Raw genomic sequence first — 15,431 nt, forward strand, 5'->3', positions numbered from 1 at the left:
CAAATGTGGTCGACAATAACCCCGGATCTACAATAGGTGTTTTAAGCCTTAAGCCATAAGAAATTGACCAATTACAGTCGAATTCGAGGAGAACAATCGAATGCGATTCGTCCATTTCTTATGGCTTAAGACTTAAAACTCTTGTAGATCCGGGGTAATGAGAGAGAGGGACCTGGAAGACGGCCAGTCTCCCTCTCATTCTCTCTCCCATTACACCGTTGAATGGAAAGAGACAGAGATGGCCGTCTTCCACAGTCCCTCTCTCTCACTTTTATCGACTATTTTGACACATCTGATCGCGCCGTCCATTCTCTACGTCTTTGATTAAACCCGATTAAGGGTGACCGTGTAAACGTAGTCAGTGAATATCCTAGTAATTTAGACTTTTTGATGTGGCAGCTTTTTTTTTGAACCCTAATTGGGTAGGGGAGGAGTGTCGAAAGGGATAGGTGTTACAGGTGGGTTCGGGGAGCGCGCTATCAGCGCTATTTATGTCATGCTATCCTTGTTTCATCTAATGAACGATGAAGATAGAATGACACAAATAGCGCTAATAGGGTCTCCCCGAATGCAGCCGAATAGTTGGGCGCCATTTGCAATTAACCTTACCCGGTTAGTCCTTGTTAGCCCGGTCGTATCTCGGTTTGTTTACCTGTGCATTTACATCGTAAAATGACATGTTGGATACGTGGTTGCCCCACCAAAAGTGGGTTAACGAAGAGGAGCCTTTTCACACCTTTCACGGATGAAATGTTCCAGAAATGGAGTGATAGTGGAATTGCTACAAAAGGCATCAATAAATTTACCAAAAAAAGTCGCGTCTGCGAGTTGCATTTTCAACAAGATGACATTATCCGAGTGGATTCTTTTAATATAGAGGGTGGTGATGTTTTTTCAGTGCCACGTAAAGTACCGAAATTGAGAAAAGGTGCTGTCCCATCAATTTTTCCGTCGCTCAGTTATTATTCACGAAACTTTTGTCATATAAGCAGCATTCACGAACAGATAAGTTACTATCGTATGAACTTCATGAACAAAGAGAAGCAGAAAGAACAGACTGGAGAAACGAGCAGTGTACCTCAGTTAATGAGTACGTTTAATTATTCCGTTTTCGTTCGCCTATCTTTTTTCTTTTGATTTTAATTTTCTGATCTACATTACCATGTGACGATAAATTTGCGTATATTCTCCTCGGGGAGAGCAGAGGACACGCTTTTGTACAGAAATCACGAATAGTATGCCTTCTATATGAAGTTGAGTCTTTTCTGTACCAGCATTTAACTTGTAGATTCACAGATAGTGCGATGTTCTTGCTCCTTAAAAGGCGTGTTCCGATTCCCATCTGGGTGCTCCTCGGGTGTTATGTCATCCTTGTTTAACGTTTGTTAAACAACAAGGACGACATGACACCCGAGGAGCACCCACGTGCGAATCTGAACATGCCCTTTAAACGCAGGAAAAATTCCTGCGTATGAGGCGCGGATGGGTTGAACTCGGATCCACGGATTGCTAGTCGAGCCACCTAGCGCCTCGTTCGTTTGTCTATCTCGTGCATTCTATCTCACACCACGTCGGTCAACTGTTTTACAAATGGCGTCGATTTACGAAAATCCTCTTCCCTTCAGCGAACTCCCTCCAAAGGCGTGTTCGGATTCCCACCACGAGTGTTCTCCGAATGTCATGTCCTTGTTTAACGTTCGGTAAATAACGAAGATGAAGTGATACCTGGGTGTCCCTCTGGTGGGAATCTAAACATAGCCCCAATTAGGGATAACGAATCACTTTTCTTGCTCGCGCGTTATCGAGCTCAGAGTAGTTCGAACTTCTCTCTTTATGCTGAATTCTTTCTTTGTTGCGTTTTCTTCGTCATCCGATTCCTTCTCTTTCGTTGAATTTGTTTTTTTTTCCCCGAATCGATCTCGAGGATTTATTCGAAGATGTGTCGAAAAAATGAAAAATTGAAAGAAGCTGAATATTGAATTTGTATGAAATTATACATAACAAGTAATTTTATGTATCCGAAAAAAAAAATTGATTCGCATATTATTTTTGTTACATCTGAAAAACTAATCAAGATATAAAAAATAACAAGAGAGAAAGTTTTTAACGGTCAAGCTGAATCTTTAGTGTCAATCATTTAAATTGTAATTGATTTTTCAGCCTTGAAACGCAAACCCGATTGCAGTAGTAACGTTACAAATTGAATTGCCTAGCAGTTTAATACTTTGATGCTCGTAGACATCTTATAAAAATCTTACTTAATGCTGAATAATATATTAAAATTTGTAAATAATCTTATTGCAAAAAAAATATCTCGGTCGGGATTGAACCATCGAAGAAATCGTCCGTAATGTCTGTTTTGAAGAGGTAAAATCTATTTTTAGGATCTTGACTCTCCAGTGTTTCTTCAGTGTCTTTTGAAACAAATGATCAACAACCGTTTAAATATCCATCGCATAATGTTTATTTGATGATATTATGCTATAAGGCAATGCTGGGATTTATAGCGTTTTTCACTGGCAGAGCTGGTGCGCACTCAGTGCACTAAAGCCGTTAGTACACAAATTGACGTAAAGATACGTTTAAAAAAAATATAGAAACGAATTAAACCGTAAAATCTTCAATACATTTTATTGTGGTCTTTGATAAAATATACATTGGGTATTTTATTAATTGATGTATCTCACTTTTACATTCAGATTAAGTTAGTGTACAACAGCTTTAATGTGCACTGAGTGCCAGTGAAAAACGCTATTTTTCAACCCGCGCGGGTTGGTGACGTAAGGGGCAGGAACTAAGCTGAAAATCGGCCGAAATGTGCAACTAAATCCCAGCACCCCCTGCTTTAAGTATTTATATTCCGTTTATGCGAATCAACGACAGACTCAAACATATCTCCGAATTTCAAACAAATATATCGTTATGTAAAATCTAAAAATAAAAAGTATTCTCTATACTTGCAATATTAAATCATAAATAAATTTAAGAAAAAGAAAAGGAAACCTCCGTATCACGTAGTAAGAGGAATTAAATCGTGGCAACGTCGCATTTTTGCGAGCAGATGGATGTAGGCACAAGAGCTAGGTTATCCGGCAAAATATTTATACGAAAGAAAAATGTCCGCGCAGCCGCGTTATAAAGGCAGATACATCAAAAGTAACGTTTTAGCAAAAAAAGAAAAGTGTAGAGCGAGTCTCGCGAAGATGAAACAAGAAAGGCGTAACCTCTCTCTCGGCGAGAAACGAGATATACCGGATCCATGTGATGGTAATTGCATCGTGAACTTAAAAGTGCTCGGAAAGTGCGACGTTGCCATACTTAAAGCCATGGCACAAACCTTCCGTAACGATAACCATAAGACGTACCGTAAGAATCAGCCAATTAGAATAAAGAGTTCGAAAGAATTCTCGGCTGTGATTGGCTGATTCTTACGGTACGTTTTATGGTTACTGTTACGGAAGGTACGTGCCATGGCCTTTACCAGACTTCCTCGGGCTGTGTTCGGATTCCGAACGCTACCATACTCCTTATTGATTACGGAACGTTGAATAAGGACGACCTTGGATGCGTTCCACTTAACGTTCACAACGCTCGTTTCATCCTTGTCGTTTATCAAATGTTAAACAAGAGGTTTGTTCGCGTCGCAAGCTCCAACATGGTCCTACCATAGCTTCTACTCGTTCTATCAAGCACGTTGGAGTGAGTAAGAGCTATCGTAGGAGTATATTAGAGTATGCGACGCGAACAAACTAAAGATAAACGATGCTCCTGAGCGTTGCGAGCGTTATGCGTCGTCTACAATGGTAGTATCAGTAATGGATGAGGCTGTAAGAGTAAGAAATTGACCAATCACAGTCGATTATTCTTACATTCAACTGTAACTGATCAATTTCTTAAGCCTGATTTATAATAGCCGTAACCGTTAACTTATGCTGATGCCGGTAAAGTTCAACCATAAGCTCCAGCCAATTAAAAATGCTATGCCATATTTTACCATCTAATTTGCTGCAGCAGCCAATCTTTTTTTTCAGTGTAGGATTTCAATGCTTTCGTTCATACTAATACGGCAAGTTAGTATGAACGAAAGCATTGAAATCCTATGGTTGAACTTTACCGGTACCGGCATAAGTTAACGGTTACGGCCATTATAAATCAGGCTTTACTCTTACAGCTTCATCCATTACTGATACCACCATTGTAGACGACGCATTAAGTGGAACGCAGCCATTGCATCCGGAAAGCACCCGGGTAATTCGAATATGTCAGTTTTCGACAAAATGTATAAAATCAAGATTTTTTATTGACTCAAACTTTAATATCGTGCGATAAATATTTGCGGTGTTGTTACACGTACTTCCTTACGAATTTAACTATTTAACCCTTGAACACCACACTGGGTTACGGTAACCCAGTCCGTTTGAAAAAACGATTTTTGAAAATTTCTTTCTTTTTTTTTTCAAAATATCTTGGTTACCGGAAGTTTTATGATATTCTCACCTATATATTCTTTTTCCTTACCGTCTGTTGTATCGATTAAAAAAAAAAGTTAAAATTGATACATTAGATCCCGGGATAAAAGCAAAAGAAGACTCCAGGGTTACCGTAACCCATGTATGGTGAAATCAGGTAGCGAAAATAGTGTGGTGTTCAAGGGTTAAAACTCGTTTTTCATTAATTTCTTGATTTCGAGGCTATATGAAAATTCGTGTACTACGTTCAGCAGAAAAAGCAGCTTTGCAATTGTTGTAAAATTCTTTAATATGATTGATTTTGCTCTTACAAGTAACACTACCCAAGTGCCGTACGCCGATTTCCCTGAGACTGTGCATACATGTAGTACATTGAAAAATATCTGATAATATAATACGTATTTTTTTATATCTGTCCAAAAGCTGTTTTAAGGGTAGAAAACGTCCTTATGAATGTATAAGAGTGAATTCCAATATTTGACGAAGTACGATTCAGCAACTTCGAAAATCACCGTATACCCCATTCTGTAACAAACGTACGAGTACTTCGTCGAATACTGGAATTCACCCCTATACATTCATAAGGACGTTTTCTACCCTTAAAACGGCTTTTGGGTAGATATAAAAAAATACGTGTCATGTCACGTATGGCACTTGGGTAATGTTACTTGTTAGTTCCTTACTGGATCTAAATGTATAAACCAATCGTATTCAAGAATTTTACAACAGTTGTAAAGTTTGCTTTTTCTGCTGAACGCAGCTAATGGTAAATACAGAAAAATCTGCAACGTTTGATTGGTTATATTAGAAACGAGATGGTAATTCGAATTCATCTTTTACAGGCATGTGTACCCGGGAAAAAATGAAGAAGATTTCACTATATATATGTAGATCTCATTAGATCTAAAAAGAGATCTTAAGAGATCTTCATTTTGATTTGATCAAAGTAGACCGATGTAGATATACTTTGATCTATTTATATCCTAATATATAAACATTTATCTCATTAGATATAATATATTTTTAAGCTTTAAAATGCGTGGTTGAAAATCTTTGAGATTTTTTTTCGAGATACTTAACTTTTCGTAAAATGCAACAATTGGGCCTTATTGCCTTATACCTTTGGCCAAGATTGTAGATCTATTTTGATATTATTATATCTCTGTAGATCTCTGTAGATATGTACGCCAATTTTTATCAGATTACACTTATACATATATATATCTTCTTTAATATTATTATTATTATATCTCTGTAGATCTAATATTTATTACATTTAGTTTCATTGTATAAAGTTGAATATTCATATATATCAATATATTCTTGTAGATCTACAATATCTTTATATTCTATATATCATTTTATTTATATCGCAGATTATCTATTTAGATCTTAATGAATATAACATCAATCATGTGAGGCCAAGCTAGATTTCTGAAGATCTGATTATATCTAAAAATTAAATCTCATCAGATACAATTTGATCTTATTTGCTCTAATTTGATTCACACATATATTATGTAATGAAATTTTCATTTTTTCCCGGGTAGAGATGTAAAAAAACGGTATTTTTTACTTCGGAGAAAAATATCAAATAAAAAACTAGTTTTTATTGTAAAAAACGGTATTTTTGACCACATTACATAAAATTCATGAAAACGTTTAGAATTCGTGTTAAATATGTAGAAGAAATAGAATTCGAGTCCGATAACTATATCGGCACGCAATTATAATTTCTGAAAATTAATTCATTTAAAAATGAATTTAAAATAGTTCAACATCTTAACGTTCAGACCGTTATTGGCGCTTCTTAATGTATTTGAAATAGAATTCATTTTTCTTGTTATTTCGATGCTATTTAATAATTTTATTGTTTCAAAAATTTAAATTTAGAATATGTATAATTACAATCACAGTATACAACATAAACAGTCAATTAGTCTAGTAAAGTATTATTTGTATTAATAACAGTATGGACCACTTACTTAACTTTTAAAATTGAAGTACAGTATAAAATATTCAAATAATAGTGAAAGGTAAGGTATATTTATGACCACCGGCATTATATTATATTAATTATTATATTTTAACTTTCATAATTATTTGTACATAGAAATTTTACGGATAAGTGCAAAAACTAAATTCTGGAGCAATAGTCGAAATCGTGGAATGTTAAAAAAAGAATATCCGAGTAAAAAAAACTGTCAAAGCCAAAGGAAAAAAATTATTATTTTCCGAGTTTTTTACCCTAAAATTCTAGTTTTTTTCCCGTCGCTTACATCTCTAGGCATATGTACTAATATTTAAATTACTCGAGACGAAGGCTTCAAGACATTCTTGAATAATGCATTTTGGGGTATAACTACCTTAATCTTTCAAATTTTAAGTCTTATTCTAAGGTGTTCTTTGTACACCGACTACTCCCGTTATGAAAAAGTTGAACGGTTAACTTCATCAGTGTTAAACTTATCACTGTTTTATGTATTCGCACATCACAAACATATTAATTTTTGGCAGATTTATTGAGTCAGCCTTCACAAAACATGGCTTAAAATATTTGGCATTCTTAGAGCTGATTGTACCGACGTTACTTTGACTTCAAGCGAGGCTTGAAACTATTTAATTTTCTCTCTTTAAAGCCGAGAGAGAGAGAGAGAGAGAGAGAGAATGAAAAGAGTTTTAAGGCCTTGCTTAAAATCAAAGTAACCAAGGTGGTGTAATCAGGCCTTATACGCTTCAAAAATTTCATTAAAAAATTGCGGGACTGTCAATGCGTAAGAGCAGATAAAAACGCGCAAAAACGAAACAATCCTGTGACGTTATATAAACAAATCTACTAATAGTTTAGCGTTTTCTTCTGTTTGAATTTTCACAAAATTTTAAACTTTATTAATAAATAAATATAAATAAATATAAATTAAACTATTTCATTGTTACGGACAGTTCATAACGCTTATACTTCGAAAAATCGATAGAATTTAGCGATTTCGAAATTTATTTGAAGACCGAATTTCTCTCTTTTTATTAAGTTCAATTAATACTATAAACCATTTCTCAAATTTAATTTTCTTCGAGACTAGCCAAAGTTACACTAAAAAAACTTAGAGTGGTCGGTACTGCACGACTCTCTCTCTTTCTGAATTAATTTCCTTTCTTATTCCCAACAATATTAATTATTTTTATATTTTAATTTTTTTCAATTTTAGCTTCAATCTTTCCTAATTTATTCATTCTTTTAATTTACTTATCCTTGCGATATGTAAGGATATACAGGGTGAGTAAAAAATCCTGGAGCGGAGAAATATCTCGAAAACAAAGCATTTTTGGGAAAAATGATTCAGACAAAAGTTGTAGGGTTTAAAAAGATCTATTTACTGATCACTGTCTGTTTGACATTGGACGGCGTCGCCAAGGTCAAGTCAAGGTCACATTGATTTTTTTAAATGGGATACTTTATTTTTGATTCCAGAATCTAATAGCTGATGTCGAGAGCTTTTAACGCTACGATAAAGTTCATTTTCATTAGGAGGTAGGAGAGACCGGGGCAAGTAGGGATAGATAGACTAATCAGAGCTACATTATTAAAAGGAAAACGCGCGAAACAAGCGTAAATGTGTCCGAGCACGCAATAGCTACTGCCGACTGCCATTACTGCCACGCCGTTCAGTCTGCTGTGCGGACGTATCTGTGGTAGAAATTACGTTACAATTTTAAAAAATCATACACGTAAGTAAATACTTTTATTCTTTTTTTTTTGAAATTTTTGTTTTAATCGTATGTAGTTGTCTAAGATATTTGATTTCTGTTTAAATACTAAGTTTAATAAAGTTTAACAGATTATTTTTGTTATCGTATACTGTTATTTTTAGAAAATTAACGGATAGCACTAGTAGGCTAACCTCAAAATGGGGTTATATGACTCATTTAATAACTATTATTTAATAACATCATTTAATAACTATCATTTAATAGTAACTATCATTAATAACTATCATTTAATGACAATTTATTAAATAACGATTCTTATAATACTTACTTTCTAAGTTTCTTGGAGTAAAATCTCATTCTAAAAGAGTGAAAATACTTTACTTTCTGAAAAATAATGACAGTATTTCACTCCTTTAAAGAGATCTATCTCAGTGGTAAATGTTAAGTTTAGTGTCCAATCGTGATGAAACTAGGCTCATTCGATGTGTCTTTGCACGAAACGAACAAATCTAGCAAAAAAAGTGTCGCTCTGCCTCGCGAAGAAAAATGTTAGTTAAAGTTGTTAGATTAGAAAATCTATTATTCATTGCGATTTTATTCCAAAAAAGGAGTGAAATGTTTCACTCCTTTTTTTATGTTAGATTTTATTCTTTTTCAAGAAGTAAAATATTATAAGTTTAATTTTCTAAACTTTATATTAACGTAATTATAATTTTAGAATTATGTGTATCCAACCGTTACAGAAATTTATTTTATTGCATTTAATTTTGTAAACACTAAAGATGGCCTGACAAAAGGTTGAAACATTTGTTTAATATTCAAATATATCATAAATTGGCTTGTAGCCTTATTAATTTATGTTATTATTATTGAGTCATTATAATATTATTAAGTAAAATATTTTCACTCTTCCAAAAATAGCTATATTTTCACTCTCTTTAAGATATCACTCAAAAGAATTTAGAGAATATTCTTTTTTATTTTAAATATACACCTAATGCAATAATTTTTATAATTTTAATATTAAATAATAAAAATATTAATTTTTTAAATTTTAACATTAAATTTTTTAATGTTAAATAATAAAATTTTAATAATAAAAATATGTAACAATTAAATTATACGTATAATATCATAAATACTGTAATAATTTAATTACAGGAAATCATGAGGACGTACAAGAGAAAGACAGACAAGGGAAATATTTCGAAGAGCATTATAGAATTTGCGTGTAAAGAAGTAATTTTAGAAGGAAAAAGTATTCGTGCTTCAGCAATGAAATATAAAATCTCATTTAAAACTTTGCATCGATATGTTACGAAATTAAAAGCAGAAAAAGACACCAGTCAAGTATCGAATATTCGATTAACTCGTGTAGGTTACTCCAAAAGTCGTCAAATTTTGAATGATACGGAAGAAATTGCTTTAGTGGAATATATTAAAAAAGTAGCAGATATTTATTATGGTGTAACACCTAAAGAAGTGAGAAAATTGGCTTATCAATTTGCAATAAAAAACGGAAGTAAAGTGCCAGCTTCTTGGAATGAAAACAAAATGGCAGGTGAAGATTGGTACAGATGTTTTCTTAAACGCAATGACAATTTACCAATAAGATCACCACAAGCTACAAATCTCTCTAGAGTAATGTCATTTAACGAACATAATGTTAATTTGTTTTTCACAAATTTGAAAACAGTCTGTAATCGCCTAAAAGTAAAGCCATCTGATATTTGGAATATGGATGAGATAGGAATTAGTACTGTTCACATTCCTGATCGTGTAATTGTACGTCGTGAGATGAAGCAACTAGGAAAGCTGATTTCAACTGAAAGAGGGGCTCTTGTTACCATTGCAGTTGCAGTATCAGCTATCGGAAATATGGTTCCACCATTTTTTATATTTCCAAAAGACCATTACGTAGATCATTTTATACAAGAAGGCCCTCTGGGATCTGCAGGTGATGTCAATCCATTGGGTTGGATGAAAGAAGAACATTTTATAAAATATTGTCAACATTTTTTTCGTTATGTTGGACCATCTAAAGAAAAGCTTGTTCTTCTTTTACTTGACAATCATGAATCTCACCTTTCTATTGAGGCGCTTGATTATTTGAAAGAGAATGGAATCATAGTTTTATCATTCCCTCATCGTTGCAGTCATATGTTGCAGCCTCTAGATAGATCTGTATATGGACCTTTGAAAAAATACGTTAACACAGCATGTGACAACTGGCTAGCTAGAAATCCAGGGAAATCTTTATCTATGTATCACATTCCAGAAATAGTAAAAACTGCTTTACCTCTGGCGACAACTTCAGAAAATATTCAAGCAGGTTTCCGCGCTTCAGGAATATCTCCTCTAAATGAAAATATATTTCTTGATACTGAATTCTTAGGATCTCATGTGACTGATAAAGAAGATAGTTCTACTATTATCAAAGAACTTTTTATCCAGGAAAGTGTTGATCTTTCAGCTGCCCAGGAAGATGTCAATTTTTCATTTGTCATGGAAAATGTCAGTCTATCTTCGATATATCAGGATATAACACATCTGCCAAAAGCGGAACTATGTCAAGAAAAAAAAAGAAACACTCATGAACGAACTAATGCAGTATATACAAACTCGCCAGAAAAAGATGCTTTCATGGAGCAGAAGCTGGATTGTTCAAGAAAAAAAAGTAGAATCAGCAACAAAGGAAAGGAAATCGAACAAAAAAGCAAAACAATAAGAAAAGGAAAAAGTAAGGAAAATCCAAATAAAGGAAAAGATCCTTTGGTTGAAAAAGTTACAAAGCAGAAGAATTTTAATAAAATAAATTCTTCATTCTCGAATGAGACACATAATGAAATATGTTCCGTTTGCGTAGAAAGTTATCAATTTCCCTTTATTATTAAAATATTATTAAATAGTCAAATATATAGTAATATCAAGTATGGTGTATAATTCATTTTTTCGATAAGTCTCTTAATTTCGTCTGTAAAAATTCGAAACTGAAAAGTGAATCTATTAGCTCCGCTATTTATCGAGTTATAAGGCTTGAAAATGAATTTTATTGTTATGTTTTAAAAAGCTATTGACATCAGCTATTAGATTCTGAAATAAAAAATAGGGTGTTCCATTTAAAAAAATCGATGTGATCTCGACGATCCCACTCAAGGTCATACAGATGCGATCAGTAAATAGATCTTTTGAAATCCTACAACTTTTGTCTGAAGCATTTTTCTCAAAAAATGCTTTATTTTCAAGATATTTTACCGGTCCGAGACTTTTCAATCACTCTGTTTAAATTAATTCTCACATTCTCTTCTCAGCAACATTATTATTTTTGTCTTGTATAGGTAAAACCAAGATAAATTCTGATACAGATGTTAAAGCTGAAAGAGATTCGTGTGCTGATGAGACGATGAAAGATGATAGCAGAGTACAGGGATTCAAAAGAGAATTGGAAGCAGATAAGATCCTTGGCTCGGCGGATGATAATGGAAAGCTAATGTACTTGATGCAATGGTAGGTAATACGTCCTAATAGTTATTGTGTTTAATATCATCACATGCCTTGGTAATTAAGATGTCTGCATGGAATGAAGAAAATCCAAGTTTAAATCCTGGCAGAGATGATATTTTTCGCAATCAATTCTTTATACTATTTAAGGATGTTAATTTGCATTAGTAATATGAAATTGCATGTTGATATAATTTGTAATATTACGTAGTTCAGCCTCAATATACTACTGTGTGTTAAAACCTACAGGTAATCGGCGCACAATTCGCTTGAACTACAAAATTGTAAAAATTTACACAAAAATATTATTTAGGCACCAAGACCCATCTTGATAGAATGTGTCCTTTTTACTCATTTATGTTGATACATCTATTTCTAATACATATTTAGAAAGTACAGATAAAGAATTCAAGGCTGTGTTCCAAATTTACTGCCAACACTAAAAATCCTACAGTTTACGTTACGTGCACTATAGATTTTCAGTACTGGCAGTCAATTTTGGAACACGGCCCAAGTTAATGCGAATAATTTAAAAACAATTGAAGCTGAATGATGAATAAGAATAATTTTGTTTGTGCAGGAAAGGAACAGATGCAGTTGACATGGTGTCTGCCAATGAAGCCAATGCCAAGTGTCCTCAAATTGTTATTCGATTTTATGAAGAAAGAATAACTTGGAAAAGGGCAAAAGTAAAACCGTAACAGATGAGCTTCTTTGAAAAAGTCAAATTCCACATTTTTTAAAAATTGACTTTTATTGTGATCTATGTATGTGGTTAAAGTCTCATTACAAATGCTTTAAATTTGATTGATCATTGGAAGAAAGAATTTTACTAATGGTTAAAGAAAAAATGCTTTAATCTTTTGTTGCACACTGTGCCTGTAGAGGACACATCTTTCTCGCCGCAGTTTTTGTATGTCGTTACATATGTAATTATTTTGCATGAAATATAGGTTAGAAACAAAAGATAATTCAAAATTAGCATTTTTTTTAAATAAAAAATTCATGCTGAGATGAAAAAGTAGTAATAAACCTTCAAAATCTATATATTAATGTTTTATATTAATGTTGTATATTAATAATTTCAAATTTGCATTCATATAAATGGCAAATTTTCAATGGCCGATCCAAAATGACGATCAAAATGACTATCAAGACATGTTTTGATAATTACATGAAATATAAATTCTTAATGTTCTTAATATTTTTAATATATTTTTAATATTTTAATGTATAAAATTTTAAGCATAGGTATGCGTATACAAGCCAGTTATTTTTTTTTCAATTTACCTGCCATATTGAATTCATTATTTTGATTTTTAAACTTTGACTTAAGGGGATTCTAAGAGTGCGTCCAGACTATCGAGCCGCGAGCCGAGCCGCGAGCCTTTTGTATTACCGGTTAATCATAATTGTTATATAAAAAAGATGACTAATTTTGGAAAATCTTTTTTATTAGGACTTCGATTACAATTTCGCAAATTCAGGATTGTTTGTGTATGTCATACGCTTTCGGGGAAGGTATCATTTGGTACGTACGACCTATAGAATTTTTGCACTAAGGGAATTATAACTTGAGATGACAGCTGTGAGAGCTGAAATAAAGTGAATTTTTTATTTTTTCTCCGATTTTCTCGTCAAATTTAGTGTGGTCGGTGTTTTTTCTTTGTGTGTACTTTTTTTGTGTAAAAGGATTTAGTGATCTATAAAGCCAATTTGAAGAAATTGGCAATCTGCAATTGTCGGTAATTTCTGATTTTTAATCTGCGACCTCAAAAACCCCCATGTACACTAAAATTCAGCTAAATATGTTCAGCAAAAAACATTTGTGCAACAAAAAGAATTAACGCATTTGTAATATCACATTAACCGTAAACTTTCTATAAAATGTTCTATATAAAATATATTCTATTATAAAATATATTGTAAATATTTTCGAAATGTAATTACTCCCCCCCCATTCTATTTTAAACATAATAAACGTGTTCTCTTTTTAATATTGTTTATTTAATCTCTTTCAATTTAATCTCATAATAATCTACTTCGTGCTTTAACGAATACCTATTCTTTTTAGCTGTCCCGTTTTAGCTATTCCTTCTTTTTAATTTCAAATTTTTTTATGTTCACATAAAAAGAATAAAAAAGATATAAATTTCGTTCTTCCACAATCGACATCTTTCGTTTTATAAGCGAAAAACCTGCTTTTTGCAACTATTCGAATTTTTTTCGCATATTTCTCACACGAGTTGCGAGTTTCAAACATATACATTTCTTTTCCGATGGCGTCAAACTGCTGTTGGCATTATTGCGAGTTGATCGTCGATTAATTTAACCAGAAGTTGGTGAAAGAGGCCCTAAATGTAAAAGTGAGATATCTCAATGAAATGCCCAATGTATATTTTATCAATTAGCACAATAAAATGTACTGAATATTTCGCGGTTTAATTCGTTTCTGTATTTTTATTAAACGTACAACTTTATTGATTTGTGTACAACGGCTTTAAAGTGCACTAGATGCACACTATTTCTGCCAATGAAAAACGCTATCATCAACGAGATACTATTAAAGACCGACATCCTTACGGGAATCTCGTCCTTGTTAATATTGAAGTGATGTAAAAAACTCTGATAATATTTTAATACTAATTTTATGATTTATTAATTTAGTAGACCTATTTATCGGTGTATATGCATTTAAAACTCAATAATACTCGATTTTTCTTTAAAATTGTGATTTTAGTGTCACGTCAAAGTTTGATTATTAACAGAGATGATAACTGCAGAAAAAATATTGTAATTTTTCGGCAATATATACCTAGGATATTATAGCTTTACAAGGATGCATATTTATTTATAGAGCATTTATGTAATAAAAAATCATGAATTTAATAATGTATTAGCTAAATATTTATGTTAATAGTGGCAAATTTATATTAATTGTCGATAATGTCAGCGTTCTTCAATTATCTCCGAAAGACCCTTGGGGCCTTTTTTATACCGAAAATTTGCTCAGGGTTAACGGTCTTTAATAGTATCTCGTCGATGACGCTATGAAATTGTATGAAACGCTATTAGATCGTATCAAATGTATCCAGGGTTAGTAAAAAGACTAATATTTTTTTTAAGAATAAAACGTACTGTTTCTTCTTAAATATGTTTTTATTGGCTACGTTTACACAGTGAATTTAGGCTGCGGCCTATATCCCAAATTTGGACCTAAATTATTTAGGTCCCTTGCTATAAACACTTGAAAGATGACCTGACTTGAAATAGGTCGCCTGTAACTTCGGTGTAAATGTAATGTACCATCATTTACATTTACCCGACCTACTATCATTTGTTAATCTCAAATTGACATACTACCTTGATCAAAAAGTTCCCGGAATTCATTCAGAAAATTCAAAATACAAGTTTATTCATCAAAAGTGATATTGTCCCCTTCAAAGTACTCCCCATCGACTGCAACGCACTTATGCCAGCGCTTGATCCAGCTCTCGAAACATTTCTGGAACTCTATTGTCGGTATAGCCATCAGAGCCGTCTTCGATTTTTCCATTATCTCTTAGTAGTGGTTTTTTGACTCGATCGAACAGAAAAAAACCGCAGGGAGCCATATCGGGTGAATTCGATGGCTGTTGGATGGTATTCGTTTCGTTCTTGGTCAAAAAATTTAATACAAACTCGTTATTGCAAATTTAACTCCATTTATAAACTGTAAAAAATCGAAAACACGTGCAGAGGTAGATGTACTCA

General features: G+C 32.9%; 1 protein-coding gene across 1 annotated transcript; it reads left to right on the top strand.

Moving 5' to 3' along the window:
- Nucleotides 1-8,130: 8,130 nt before the first annotated feature.
- On the top strand, nucleotides 8,131-12,578 carry LOC108725872 (uncharacterized). The gene is made up of 4 exons (XM_018453146.1): nucleotides 8,131-8,195; nucleotides 9,339-10,917; nucleotides 11,516-11,684; nucleotides 12,259-12,578. Exons 2-4 carry the CDS (start codon nucleotides 9,345-9,347, stop codon nucleotides 12,377-12,379), a joined length of 1,863 nt encoding a protein of 620 aa, XP_018308648.1. The 5' UTR covers nucleotides 8,131-8,195; nucleotides 9,339-9,344; the 3' UTR covers nucleotides 12,380-12,578.
- The last annotated feature ends 2,853 nt before the right edge of the window (nucleotides 12,579-15,431 follow it).

Source organism: Mycetomoellerius zeteki, unplaced genomic scaffold, assembly GCF_001594055.1.
Source record: "Mycetomoellerius zeteki isolate Tzet28-1 unplaced genomic scaffold, Tzet1.0 scaffold110, whole genome shotgun sequence".
In the NCBI taxonomy this organism is placed as follows: domain Eukaryota; kingdom Metazoa; phylum Arthropoda; class Insecta; order Hymenoptera; family Formicidae; genus Mycetomoellerius; species Mycetomoellerius zeteki.